Genomic DNA, 15,357 nt, shown 5'->3' with positions numbered 1-15,357 from the left:
ATAGTATTAAAGACTATCAACAATATATTGTATTGGCCATACGCCTTTCGGAGATGGATTTAGATCAGAGGTGCCCAGTACGTCGACCGCGGTCGACAGCGGGGGCAATACTGGTAGATCGCGAGTCATTCATAATAAAAAAAAAATCCAGCTCCTTTAAAATAGACAAAACAGGTTTTGATCCCTCCTCCCGTGGCCTCCCTGCCACTTAAATCAGGGGTTTACTTGATTGACAGAAAAAGGGACCTATCGCTTTCCAGTCTGTTAACGCAGAATGCAAAGTGATACAAAATCAGTCAAGTGCCGGGAAAACTCAAATTAAGAGGCAAACCAGAGACAAACAACAAAATGAGTGCGGGACCGAGCAAAAAGCTAAAGACATACCACTTCCACACAGAATGGGAGGGAGAATCTTTTTTTGTGATGTCACATTCAAAGGTTATTTGCCTTATTTGTAAAGCAAGCGTCGCTCTGCCAAAGAAAGGTAACGTGGAGAGGCATTATCGGAGTGTTCACAAGGCATATGACAGCGACTTCCCTCCGAGTAGCGAGTTGAGAAAGAGAAAGGTCATGTATTATTGCTACACAAACATTATCTCGCAGTCTTAGTGTCGCCAACTCGTTTCTAACATGCAAAAAGACAAACAAATGCGTCTATGGTCGGTGTATTTTCTATCTTTCCAATCCAGACCAGATCTCTCTCTCCCGTCTGTGTGCGAGACACACGCATCTGCTACATGCAGCAACACACGCAGGAGATGGCTGAGAGAAGCGCTCCAAGGTGTGGTTAAATGTTACCCGTCTTGAGGTGGACAATGCTCCTTGCCAAGAGTGTTTAGCATGTAAGGGCGGTAACACGAGCAATTTGTCTAAACATTTAGCAAAAGTGCACCACATTCAGACGGAGGAATGCACCGGGTTCGACTGTCTTTCTAGTAGCTCTGTAGCCCCATCCACGAGTAACGTTTCCACGTCAGGTGTTATGTATGCTAGCAGCAACGCACGGAGTTAACTCAATTATTCCAACATGGGTGATTAGATTAGATGGGAGGATTAGAGGTAACAGAGTTACTCTTTATTTTGTTAAAGTTTCAGCTATTCTGTTTACAGTTCTGTCATCAGATTATTTAATACGATTTGTCTTTTGATGTGAAATATTATTTATTTAATTTAAATGAAAAGCAATGTTAATTTTGTTCACAATTTGTTAAGTTAATTTAATAATATATGTATTTTTGAATCAAGTATTCATCTTTATTGTATTCATTGTTAGTTTCCACATGCCTAAACCAACCTCAAACTAAATCTAAAAGTTGATGGCTAAATAGGAGCGTTTGAGAAATTGTGCAAGGCAGAATAGTCGATTAATCGTTTCATTAATCGATAGATTAATCGACAGATTAATCGATTATCAAATTAGTCGTTTGTTGCATGCTAGTTATCCCATGTATAAATAAAACGTGTTATTCAGCAATCAGATTTTATTTTTGGTTGGTAGACCTCGGTGAGCTGGTCATTTCAAAAGTAGCTCACCAGCCAAAAAAGTGTGGGCACCCCTGATTTAGATGAATAAAAAAACTGACATACATTAATAGCATGAAAATAAAACACAGTAAAATTGTAACCGTAAAGCTGTTAAAATGCAATATCATCTGACTGCAGAACAAATATTCAATCCGATATATTAGTTCCCATTCGAAATGTATTCTCCTATTTTTACTTTTAGAAATGATTTGTTATTGTCTCAGTCCAACAGTAGATGACTAATACTCACTTTGTTCCTCTTTTTGCCACGCCTTCTCTCCCTCAGGTGTCGAAGAACTTCAGTGAGGTTTTCCTGAAGCTGGTACCCGGAGGCAAAGCCACGCTGGTGATGAAGAAGGGCGACGCAGAAGGCAGCCAGTCTCAGGACGAGGGTGAGGGCGGGGGAGACAGTGAGAAGGGCTCGGGCTCCCAGAGCAGCGTTCCTTCAGTGGACCAGTTCACCGGAGTGGGCATCAGGGTAACTCTTTCTGTTATGTTGTACACTTTGTCTGAATTTTTTCCCCCTTATTTTATGAAAAGTGATGAATATCAAAGGCTTTTATGACGATAACAATTTTTAAAAACTCACTATATGGAGTGTTTTTTAGTTTTATTACTTAAAGCCAGTGGTAACGTATTGTAAATTAATAAGAAGATGCAGAAAGATGAGCATTTCTTGAGTTACTTATATTTGAAAGGACCCACATTCAAACTGAGTTAGAGCCAGCAGTGCAAGGATCTCACTGTACCCGTAGTGTATGAGGGTTTCCTTGACTTTTTGTCTTGGGAAAAAGGAATGTGCATTTCTACCAGGGACCAACCGGAAATCACTCACGTAATGATTAATAGCCAATTCTTTTCACCCTAAATCCATCCGCATCATTTTAAAATCTCTCATAACCCCACATAAGCATTCCTACCATCTGTCAGATTGTGTGTCTTATCAGAGAATTTAAGAATAAAGAGAAGATTAAGTGAAATTATCAAGTCTCTGCTTTTTCCTATTCTGGTCTAAAACATACCCCCCCCCCTCCCCCGCCCGTTGCAGGTGTCGTTCACAGGGAAGCAGGGCGAGATGAGAGAGATGCAGCAACTGTCTGGAGGTCAGAAGTCTCTGGTGGCTCTGGCCCTGATCTTTGCCATCCAGAAGTGCGACCCCGCTCCCTTCTACCTGTTCGATGAGATCGACCAGGCCCTCGACGCCCAGCACAGGAAGGCTGTCTCAGGTAACGCGGAAGTATACAAATATGGAGAGAGGGAATTAAGTAAATCTCTTACATGTAGTTAATCCCGTCAAACCGCTGACGGCGATGTAAACATGTGCTGAAGAGGGGGCAAAACCAGCTGAAACATCAGAGCTTAAAGCCTTGTTTGCCTCCTCAATAAATATTTTGTTTTGAGAACAAGTTGTTCCGCCTCAGCTGCGTAAGCAACAGAGAGGGTGGGATGTGTATCTGTGTTGCACTGTTCTAGGTGGTGTGACTGGAAATGCATTGAACATGCTGTCCCATAGGTCATGGTCTCAAACAGATCAGGCAATCATCACTCCCGTACTGTATTTTTTTTTTAATGTGTTTTTTTATGTTTTTAAAGCTGTAACTTGCCTTTTGAAAATATCTTTGTTCAGTTTTTGATATGCTCCTTATTGCTATGCCAAAGATATTTGACCAGTGTGCTACCTTAGTCCCCTGCAAATGTGACCTTTGCGCTAGTTTTGACTTTGTAGGATAAATGAATCCCTATGCATTTCTGTCCACTGTATCAAATTCACACCTAACAGTAACTTCGGTGGCTTGTTGTCATAATGTCCGACCCATGTCAATATGAAATGCATGGGTTCAGATTTGGTGATGTTGTATAGGATACATATTCTTAATTTAAAAGATAGTTTTTTAACTGATGATCACAACAGATTATCATTGTTTCCCATTCTTTGTGTGAAAGCCTTGTAAGAAAGTCCTCATCCCTCTTTTCTCTTTGTGATTTCCCGTCTGTTTCAGACATGATCGTGGAGCTGGCCGGCCACGCCCAGTTCATCACCACCACCTTCAGGCCCGAGCTGCTCGAGTCCGCTGACAAGTTCTACGGAGTCAAATTCAGAAACAAGGTGAGTCCACAAGAAAGAAATCCGGTTGTTGTTATCTTATCTGAAGAGGTTATAACATGCTGTAATATGTTTCTTTTTTTTTAACCAAATAGTCAGTCACTCAAATTAAACTTTATTTACATACAGATTTTACAATGCATCCAAAGTATATTTCCTGTAAATGTAGGTTGCAACGTTCTGTTGATTAAAAACTTCTCTGTAGGCGAGGGTGGTTTTCTGCTTAGCTCCCTTGTTGAAAAGGAAAAATGTCCCCTTGAATTTCTGTTTGAAAACATAAAATATCACTGCTTAGTCAGAGTTGCTAAAGTGGAGGTCTTGTTTGGTCATTAACTGTGTCTGTGTCTGTGTGTGTGTGTGTGTGTTTTATTAGGTGAGTCACATCGATGTGATCACAGCGGAGCAGGCCAAAGACTTTGTGGAGGATGACACCACCCATGGTTAAAAGCCTCAACTCTTCATCCTCCTCCTCCTCCGCCTCTACAGTGCACTGTGAAGCTTGAAGCCTTCCACAACAGAAATATCTTGCTCTATACACCAGCCTCTTTTTGGCTTTCTGTTAAAGACAAACAATGCAGCAAGTGTTATGCTTCTCTGACCATCCACCAAGACTGCAATAGGATTGGACATGTTTTGATAACATTCGGAATACCCCAGTTTCTTTTTTCATTCCAGGCTGATAAAAATACACATTTGATTAAAAAAAGAAAAAGCATGCAGGGGCCACTGTTTTGTCCCATTCCCTGCATTGCTGTGCCTCTCGTGTAACAACCACACTCTATCTGACAACTGACAAAACTGTAGTTGTTTAACACTGAATCATTTTGTCTAAAGAGGTCCTTAAGAAAATGTTCTGGCCAAAAAAGTATTGAGCCGAGTTTTGGTAATCTGTTATTTGCAATGCCAGAGGCCCTCTAAAATGTCTTCATGACCTTTTCAGACAGCAAATAGTCTTCTGTACAGTTCTTTTTTTATATATACGACTTAGATGACGATTGTTAAAAGTGGAGATTGGAGGGTCTCGTAGTTCTCAGCTTTAGTTGTCACCCTGTTCACTCTGAGGTTTCTGTATTGTATACTCCTGAAACAATGCTAACCTTTATTTGTCATAACCAGCCACACAGCTTCAAGTGTTCAAAGGTTGTGGTTCCTTTTATGGTTGTTTCTGTAATGTGTTATTTCCTGTTTTTAGGGAATGTAAGTATATTAAATGTTTAGTTCCAAACCACAGATATCCATTGTTGAATCAAACGCAACTCCACAGTCGACAATTCAAAAGCAGAAGATATTCAGCGATGGTTCCATTTCTATTTGGGTCCTGAAATAACTTCAGTAGTAGTTTTGCTTTTCTGGAATGCCAAGTTGTAATGTATCATTTCATTTCCTTACTGGATGAATTGTTTGGGATTAAACTCCTCATATGTTGCACCTAGTTTCAAATCTACTTTTTTAGATGTTTTGGTTCATTTATATGTAATGAGAAAACTTACAAAAATAATAAAATATTTTTTAAATAAAACGATGTCATGTTTAATAAGGCCACTAAGAGGTGCTGTAACACTGTTAGTTGACCTCACATTGACTAATACATATTTATACAGTGAGTTAGAACAGGGAGTTTAAAGAAATGTATGATGCATTGTTCAAGGGGATTTTACAGAATTGTTTATTTTAATATTAATCTAAGATGGTGTTGCTGATAGTAAGTTTTGAAAATGCACACAAATATTAATAGATCCTATATAGGATCGAAGCCCGAGGACAAAACACCAAATAACATATGTTAAATAGAAACCTAACCTTATTGTCTTCATACCCCATAAGAAACCTACCTGGACATTATAAAATACAGTATATCTCGCGGAAATTAAAACATAATAAAAATAGGATATTTTAAACAGCTATTCAAACCCTTACCCCGCTAATCTATCTGTCTACAAGTCTAATTTTCTTAAAAGCAAATATACAAAACGCAACACCAACCTTACGGTCATCATGGTCTACTCTACATTACTACGTTTGAAAACTAGAACTATATGTAATTATATGCTTTGTGTATTTTTTGTTGTCTGAATTGTATTGTATTCTGTTTCAGAGCTCTCTCTAGCATAGACTGTATAAAGCTCTCTAGCCATGAAGAGTTGTATGGTATTAGTTTTGTGTCATCAAGATAAAGCAACACTTTCTCAGTATGAAAGCGGCACCCCTGCGGCACGCGCGCGGAATTCTCGAGGTAGACGCGCAGCAGTTCTTATTTTTTGTACTTAGATTTTGTGGTCTGACCTAAATCTAATGTTTGTTGGCTTTTTATTGATTTATCTTTAAAAGAAATACACGGACAGGCAGCTATACATCTATTTTATCAGCAACATATCAAATTGAAAATGCCCAACCTTTCTACCCTTCTAAAACGATTTCTTTTTTGCTTATCTTTGCTTTTTATTCTATTTACGTGCACAGCTCCCTAACTATCTTATACATACCTAAACATTTGAAGAATAATGCTCCCTCAAACTCTACGGTCCTTTGACACACTCTACTGGTGTTATTTAGAGATGGACATGAGTTCTTTTTTAAATCCCTTAGTGAACAAAGTAGAAAACTAGCAACAATGCTTGAGGAGAGCTTTCATTTAAAGTCGGAAAGATAATTTATCAACTTCTTCCATACAGCATGTATCAAATATTTCATCTGTTCTTTTGTTGAGATAGAACTACAGACATAACATACTGTGTTGCTAGAGTGGCTATCATCCCACTGCCTTCTAGTCCCCGCCTCCATCCGAACCACTGTTCGAAATAGGGGGGAGCCAGGAGGAACTAGGCTCCCCTAAAGAGGGGGGGGGGGGGAGCTACCCTGAAGGCTGACATTGAGAGAAATAGGGGGAGCCCCAAAATAATTGTGCATATGTGCAGGGGCGCCGCCAGGGATTTTGGGCCCCATGAAAAGATATCACGTTGGGCTCCACCACCAGGCCCAGGCCACGCCAACCAAGCACAATGCTGTAACCACACCTCCAGAACCCAACCGACTCATTTATGCTTTAAATAACTACCTGTACAGGCTTGCATCTATCTTGTAGTCCAAAACTAACTGCAAAATATTTACTGACACTGAGTGGTGAAAATATAACACTGCAGACGTGCAACATTCTACTGCAGTAGAATTCACTATTTTATATAACACTAACATTCCTGACAATAGACCTCAATAGTCATCTTTTATGGTGTACATGCCTTTTTTAATAACATTTTTGAATGGAACATTCAAAATAAATATAACTTAAATATACATGAACTCGTAAATTGAAATAAAGTGAACATTAACACCAATATTATCATTTATAAAATGCTACAGCAAAAAAAATAACATAAGCAGCAGATTTGTTTTATTAAATATACATACCAACTACAAAATAAGCGGGTATTAAAGTGTAAATGGACAACAAAACGGAAATGGAAGTGAAAAGGATTGATTGAACATTTTATTAACAGATTGCAGAATGGGTACAATATAGTACAGTTCAATACCCACAATTGTTAAGAGGATGCAGACCAGAGAAAGACTTTCGTCTTGTTTACATCCGGGTCCTCCATTTTGATTCATCATAACATATATGACATACATGACATACACAGATAGATTACATTTTCATTTTAGATTCATTTTCAATTCATCATAACATATATGACATACAAACAGACAGTACTGTTACATCTAGACATTTATGACATACCAGATCTACAAATATACAGCACTGTTTGTGAGTACAAAAAGAGTCTAAAAAGAGAGTATATACATTTGGGGGGGGGGGGAACTGTATATTGTAGGGGGTTAGGTTTGGACATTTACAGGGGCCAGTTTCGAATTGCAGTCTCCCGTAGGTGCTTTTTTAGAGAGGTTTGAAGGTGGGTAGTGATTCACATTCCCTTACAGCTGTGGGTAGGGTGTTCCACATTGTTGTGGCATAATTACGAAACGTGTTTCGTCCCTTGTTTGAGCCAAATTTGGGTTTAACATGATTTGTGGAGCTCCCTCTGGTGTTGTGGTCGTGGTATTCACTGACCTTTGGGAAGTATTTTGACATGTACATGGGTACCTTAGTGGTGTAGTGTATCTTGTAGACCAGGCCCATTGCAAGTTGCTGTACTTTGTCGTCTACTCTAAGCCATCCTAGGTTGTCAAAGTGGGCAGGGGTGAGGTGGGTTCTAGCAGTAAGGTCAAGTTTGTAATTTTGTTTTTAGCGCCTTTGAGGTGCTTTGGTACCATGAGGTGCAAGCATAGTCGTAGTACCCTTGAATGAGTGCTCCTGCCAGAGTCTTCATGGTATTCTTGTTTACCAGAGAGGAGATCCGGTACAAGAATCTAGTTCGTTGGTTGACATTTTTGATTACATTGGATGCCATTCTGTCACAGGAGAGATTTGCCTCTAGTATGGAACCTAGGTATGTAATTTCATCTTTCCTTGTGACAATATTGTCACCCACTGTAACTGAGAAGCCGTCGGTCTTGCTGAGTTTGTTTTTTGAACCGAAGAGAATGGACTCTGTTTTACCCAGGTGTAATGGTAGTTTGTTATCGGCGAGCCAGCTGCAGATTCTGCCGAGTTCCGAGCTGAGGGTTTTTTCAACATGCAACCTGCTCCTGTCAGAGACCAGCAGGGCTGAGTCGTCCGCGAACAGGAACAAGTTGCAGTCACAAGCTGACGACATGTCATTTGCATAAATTAAGAACAGTAACGGTCCTAGTATGCTTCCTTGTGGAACACCACAGCTCACTGGGAGGGGGGGACGACAGAGTACCGTTCACCTCCACCATCTGTTCTCTCCCCTCCAGGTAGGATTGCATCCAGCTCACCGATAGTCTATCAAAACCAATTGCTTTAAGTTTGTCAATCAGAATGGAGTGATTGACAGTGTCGAAGGCCTTTTGTAGGTCCAGCATGACCATGCCGCAGTACTTGCCCGCGTCCACCTCTTGTTTGATGTGGTCGCTCAAATAGAGAAGTCATGTGTCAGTGGAGTGGGATGTTCTGAAGCCAGATTGGAATTCAGAAATTAGATTTTTTTCCGCGAGGTACTTTTCGACCTGTTTGTATACTATTTTTTCCATGACTTTGGAGACTTTCCATGAGATGGAGGTAAGAATAGAAACAGGGCGGTAGTTGCCTGGGTCCAATTTTCTGCCCTTTTTGTCCAGGGGGGTTACTCTCGCAATTTTGTAGTCTTTGGGTACGTGTCCCTGTTTTATCGAGAGGTTTATTATGTGTGTGATGACTGGGGTGATGGCGGCTGCTGAGTCTCTGAGGAATTTGGAGGGGATATTGTCATGGCCAGTGGCCTTGTTAGGTTGGAGGGCGCTCAATTTTTTTTGTACATCAGCTGTTGTTACCATTACTAGTTTGAAATCATCTTTGCGGACCCCTAGGTTATTGTAGTAGGCTAGGATGTGTTCTACCCCAAAATGCCCTGAGTGGGAGGGTAGTTTATTTACCAGTGTTGTGGCTATGTTTGTGAAGAAAATGTTTAAGTAATTGGCCACATCCAGCTTGTCTGTGATGAGCATGTTATCTGTCTTTATGTTTATGTTTGAAAATCTGGTTTTAAGTTTTTTACTGCAGCCTAGTTGATCATTGAGTAATTTCCAAAGTTCACAGGGTTTATTTTTGTTTTCCTCAGTTTTGTTATTGATGAAATAATTTTTTGCAGTTTTGATCATGGAGGTTACGTCATTTCTTAGTCTGTTTCTTTGTCGTTTGAGTTCAGTCACGTGGGCTTGGTGTTCACTGCTCGAGCTTTTGGTAAGCTTTGACTTTTGACTTTTACGAAACTCAGAGCATTTTTTGTGAGTGCATCCACGGCTCAGCACGATTTTTTACCCTGGTAGTTCTTAGGGGGGCCCAGCGCCATATAAATAGAAGAGTTACGACAGCGGAAGTCCAAAAACGGTTATCGTCACGTGGTTCATGTAGACGAGGATCGTTCCCCGGAAGTTCATGGCGGGGAATGTGAATTCATTGATAACAGGAGATAGAACTACGATTTTTGGTAATTATTAGTGAATAAAGGTTTTGATTTGCAATATTTATACAACAAATCGATATGTGTATGTATTTACATCAATATGTTTTTACAAATAAAATAGAATTTACTAATATTAAGTGATAATATTAGGATTAGTGTGAACAAGTAGTTTACATGTTAGGCTAACAGTGCCTTGGTTAAAGAGCCTGTTTATTTATAGCTTTGAATTCTTTAAAAACCAATATTATCTTCTTAAACTTGTATGGTAGTCAGGAGCATCACTTTCTAATGTTTATTGATATATTTAGAGGGAGGGGATCTAAAGGAATGCTTCAAAATTCAGATTAGATTCATTTCTACCATTTTCTTAAATTCATGGTAGTTTCAGTAATCCCATTGTAATTGAGGACACAAGTTATCTAAATGACTAATGTCATCTTTATGGCTTTCAGAAAGGACAGGAGACCGACAGGTGACTATCAAAGGACTAGCAGCAGCAGCAGCAGCATGATGATGATGATGATGTTAAATGTGTTGTTTTAGGAACATCCATTGCAAATACATGGAATTCAATAAACATTGAATAGCATATCATGCAGTTTGTCTGTGCCTTTTCCTCCGTGTTGTCCTGGTTTGCTGTGCTGCCTCCTAGTCGCCACCATGGTTTGCTGTGCTGCCTGGGGATGCTCAAATCGCTCCGAGAAAGGAGTACGAGTGTACGGCTTCCCCACTGACACAGAGCTGAGGAAAAAATGGCTTGCTCAAGTTAGCAGGAGCAATTTCACGACCAACAGCAAAAGAATATGTGAGGTTATTATATACAAACACTGCATTTGCACTTTTTCACAAAACGAAAACCACACCATTGGGAAAGCTTAATGTTTTGTTTAAAACAAAAAATAAGGGAAAGGCTTGAAAAACACTGAGAGTTGAGACTCAGGGTGCAGGGTGAGGGTCTCAGTGCAGGTATTCAGGCTCCATTGAATCCCCTCTCTGGTTCTTGTGCTGAAAGAGGGAGTAACAGACAGGAGAAAGGGTTATACACACCTATATAGCACACCTATTGGATGGGAAATTGCGTTGGGGAGATAAGGTGTGGTCTTTGTTCCCAACTGAAGTTATGGAACTTTATTATTTGTGAGTTTAACAAAGTATGACAAATGGCATCAGTAACAGATGTGATATGAATTTCTATAAAGTTGTTTCACATTCTTGGTCATATTTTATATACAGTATGTAATGGGTATAACATGTCCAGTAAGTATAAAGTGTTTCCTAATACTGTGTATTCAACCACTATGGTATGGTATCCTAGCTTAATCTGTTATCTGTAAACGTTCCCTAAATCTACTAATTTAGGGATAATCCACTCACATCCTTTAATACACACGTTAATTTGAATCAGATGTACTGGTAATATCCGCAATATAAATCTTTAAACTTCTTCTTACCTTTAAAAGTCCGTCACGAACGGTCTTTTATGCTGCAACTCTACAGCTCTGCTAGCCTTGGCGCTAACTTCCGGGGAACGATTGAGAGGCTCCACGATCCGCCATTGCTGTAAAAAGGTGGTCCATTGGAGTGAACGGAGATGACGTAACTCTCAGTCTATATGGCGCTGGGGGGGCCATGTCGTTTAGTACTGTTGAGAATTTGGTTTTGAAACCAAGCCATGTTTCTTCAACCAGTGTACCACTGAGCTCCTCTGACCAGTCCAGGCTCTCCAGTTCTATACTCGCTAGAGTACGTTTTGAGGTCTCTAGTTGTGACTGTTTTGTGACAGCCGGCCTTTTGTTTTAGCTTTTTGCGGGTACAGAATAGCATATAATGATTGCTTAACCCGCATGCTATAACCCCTTTACTGGAGATCCCGGACCTGTCAGAGGTCAGAATGAGATCAATGGTAGTCTGTGTTGATTAACATACCCGGGTGGGTTGGGTGATTAGCTGGCTGAAGCCGAGCAGATCACAAAACCTACTGAAGGACCAGAAGACGGGTGCATCTTTTCGTTGCATATCCGTGTTCCAGTCCCCAATAAGAATTGTTTCCACATCCCCAACTCCAGCCAAACACCCATCCAGTGTATCATAAAAGCCACTCTGTTCTGGCGGTCTGTAGATTGTGCCGACTAATACTGATTTAGCCCGTTCAAAAAGGATTTCAAACCATACAGTTTCAAAGGTCTCGTGATTCAGGTCAGTACGGATAATACATTTGGTGTCTTTATGTATGTACATGCAGACACCACCTCCATACATATTCCTGTCATTTCTGACTACTGAGTAGTTCTCAATTTCTATTTCTGGGTCTGTCACAGAATTTTCAAGTTTTGTTTGTGAGAAGCATAATATGTTTGCCTTACCGTTAATGAATAATTGTCTGATTTCAGCCAGTTTGTGTCTCAGGCTGTTTGTGTTTAGGTGAAATATATGAAGTCCATTTGTGTTGGTTATTTGATTGATGTCGTCAAGCTGGAGGTATTTCTGTTCATCTATGTCCGGTCCTGCGGTGGGGGGAGGGGGTGCTTTGTTGTTCTCATTTGGTCGGTGAGTGGGTAGAGAGAAAGAGGGGGGGGGGGGAGAGAGAGAGAGGGGGAGGGGGGGATCCCCCGTCCTGGGACTCCGCCCGCAACGCCAGCCAGCACGCCATCGATCCCTTGCTCTGGGCCGGCCAAACTGGCCATGCCAGCCAGCCGGCCATCGGGTGTCGAGTCGTTCATGTCCCGCGTCGAGTTGGTCGTCGAGTTGTTCATCATGGTGGCTGCGAACCTCGGTTCCCTTCCTCCCGTCACGGCCTCACGCGTGTCAGTTTGCTGAGGCGTCACCGGGGGAAAGTCGCCGTCCGCTCTGCGGATGTAGCCGTGGGGCGCCTTCTGTGCAGCCAGACCAAGTCTTCTAGCTTGAGTTTGCATCAAAACCGGGCCTGGATTTAATTGAATGTCTCCCGAAAGTAGCAGGACCAGGATGATCATGGTCCTTCGGTCCAATCTGCCAGACGGGGGTAGGTTCTCGCGTACCGGGTTTGCCGTTAGTAATGCGTGAATAGACGTAGTTCCAGCAGCTACAGTAAGTGTTTCTTTTCCGAGCCATTGAGAAGGTAGAAGTCACTATGTGTCTCTTTTTCTCCGATTTCACTTCTCTGCACTTCTGATTGGTGTTGCTTCATTAATGAATTGAGGTATGAGTCCGTAATCCATATTAGCAGTAGGAGGAACTGTGCACAAAACCGTGTTGTTTGATTCTATGGCGAGATCTCTGAGAAATGCGACTCTTCATGGCGGTGGCCCTGAGCGCCATGTTAGCTCTAACAGGATGGTGGTGCTAAATCAGAGCCTATTACCTGTTCTCAGTCTTTTTCTCATCATGCATCTTGTGAGTAGTGATCCAATATCGTTACCATAGCCTTACCCTTCAACAGTTATTACGAGCCATTGCTCAGCCTTACTCACCAAGAGCCCAGCGCCTAGCCTTCTGGCAAAGTCACTGATCAAGTCCTTGAAGTCCAGCTTTCTAGCCAACTGGCTTTCAATGGACGGCATGGCAAGACTGCAAAGCATTATGGGGGGACAGGGCTGCTGAGCCTAGAGATGGATCTGTTGGTCCTGGCACCAGGGGGAGGGACAACTGATTTAGTATGAATAGCTGCTAAAAATGCACCCGCATTTATTAAATGTCAGCTAAAAGAGGAGTGAAATGAAAAACCTCAGCATTTTCTGTGAAGATATTAACAGTACTTAAAGGTGGGTAGGTAATTTTGGATAAACCAGCTCGAGTGCGCTAGAATTTGAAAATACACAACCGGAAAAAATCTGCCACATCCTTACAGAGCCCCTCCTCCAACACACACGAACGCGCACATGACCAATGAGGGCAAGAGATAAGTTTATGCACAGATGGAAGGCTGACAGGCAGGTAGGCCATCCAGTTATTTTAGCCGGGCCGGCTCAGATGATTTTTTTTTACAGCGCCACAGCTTCTACAGATGACATTTTTTAATGGATTTTTTGATATAAGATATTGATTGCTATCGGGATTTTAAGAGCATTCCATGGAATATAACAAAAAGTGTATCTCGAGCCGGTTTCTCAAACTTACCTTAGCTAACATACAAATTTCCACCACTCATGGACCACACCCACCTTTTCTTTTGAAAAACTGGGTGACATACTGTCGCCCTTTAGTCCCTCTCTCTTGTCTTTCTCTCCTTTCTTTTCTTTTCTTAGAGCCTGACTTTTTGAGAAGTTGAGACATGGCACACACAAGTACTCGCATCCCTCCTCACATGCTAGCCTCTCACTCTCTACTAGAATGGGCCGGTGGCGCACAGCGTTTGGAGGCGGGACCAAACCATTACATGTAAATAGAGGGGGGTGTTTGATGCTTTGGATAATTAGCTTTTTGAAGAAAATAATTTAAATGAATCGTAAGTTTAGTGAGTACATTATCAATATGACGTTCTATTAATGTTAATTATTGATAATTAATGAAAAGTTACTTAAACATTTTTTCTTAATGTTCTAAAAATGTTTGGGGCCCCTGTCAGTCACGGGCCCTTAGAATGGTCCTAACTTTTCACCTCCTTACATGTGTTGGTAAATATGTTACTTACATTTGTTATCACCAAAAATGTGTTCCGTGAAAGTAAAGCAAGCTCATAATTATATAGACATCGTGAGGTATTTATTTTCGGTACAGTTTATGTTGAAACCGTTAGAGAGATTGGCACACTTGTTAGCCTGTTCCATTCTTCTTCTTTTTCCGAAGCCGTGGCTTGGAAGTATACTTGCTTCATTTCTGAAGGAAGTGACTTGGAAGCAGTGGCGTAGCCAGGAATTATTGTGTGGGTGGGCCTGGAGAAATGTAGGTGGGCCAGGGGGAGACTCATTAAGCGTGGGGTCTGAGCTCAAACTTCATTAATGATTTTATTTATTTTTTAATGCACTAATTAAACATAAGCATAAGCATAAACTAGCAGTGAAAACAAAAACATAGGCACGGCGGCCTCAGAATGTGTGTAAAACTGACATCCATATGACTGGCTCGGCGGCCACAGAATACACAGGCTCGGCGGCCTCAGGTTGTTTATCCTTGACAGTCGCACACACGGAGTCGCTATAGCCTGCGAAGCGACGGCATCCTTGAATCGGTATCATAGAGAGCGGCGATACTGCGACTAGAACACACACGCACACACACACACACACACACACACACACACACACACACACACACACACACACACACAATAGTCTATAACCGCAGCTTCGCTGTTATTGCAAATGCAACAGTCTTTTGTGTCTGCTGCGAGACCCCATCGCGCGTCATCGTATAGAAGACGGAGGAGAGAAGAGTAGATAAACAAAATGGAACTGATGGATAAAAGACAACGACGAGGCATGGACATCAAACGCTTCATGAAGAGTAACTGGCTGCTCATCGCTACGACGATAGCAGTGGTGTTGTCATCCACATGACTGGAACGGTGGCTTAAGGTTTATCCCGCATCCACATGACTGGATAAAAAATCCAAATAACACCCAAATAAAAAGTAAAAAATATAAACAATTATTTGATATTGACGCACCAAATAGCTAGGCTTCATTACAATTACAAATTAGTGAAATGTGAATTAGCCTACCTTTTTGATGATCACAGCAGGAGACGACGGGGCTTGGTATTGAACACTGAGATGATCTCGTCATGCTG

General features: G+C 41.3%; 1 protein-coding gene across 1 annotated transcript in view; it reads left to right on the top strand.

Moving 5' to 3' along the window:
- smc3 (structural maintenance of chromosomes 3) overlaps positions 1 to 5,056 on the top strand; it is a 30,399-nt gene extending 25,343 nt beyond the window's left edge. The window contains exons 26-29 of the mRNA XM_079667912.1: positions 1,811 to 2,002; positions 2,573 to 2,750; positions 3,525 to 3,631; positions 4,002 to 5,056. Of these exons, the coding sequence (XP_079524038.1) occupies positions 1,811 to 2,002; positions 2,573 to 2,750; positions 3,525 to 3,631; positions 4,002 to 4,073 (549 nt within the window). The 3' untranslated portion in view covers positions 4,074 to 5,056. The remainder of the gene's footprint in view (positions 1 to 1,810; positions 2,003 to 2,572; positions 2,751 to 3,524; positions 3,632 to 4,001) is intronic.
- Positions 5,057 to 15,357: the final 10,301 nt, after the last annotated feature.

This window comes from Notothenia rossii, assembly GCF_949606895.1.
Source record: "Notothenia rossii genome assembly, chromosome: 1".
NCBI classification, from domain to species: domain Eukaryota; kingdom Metazoa; phylum Chordata; class Actinopteri; order Perciformes; family Nototheniidae; genus Notothenia; species Notothenia rossii.
Note: the sequence above shows the minus strand (reverse complement) of the source record. Positions and strands in the feature narration are given on the sequence as shown.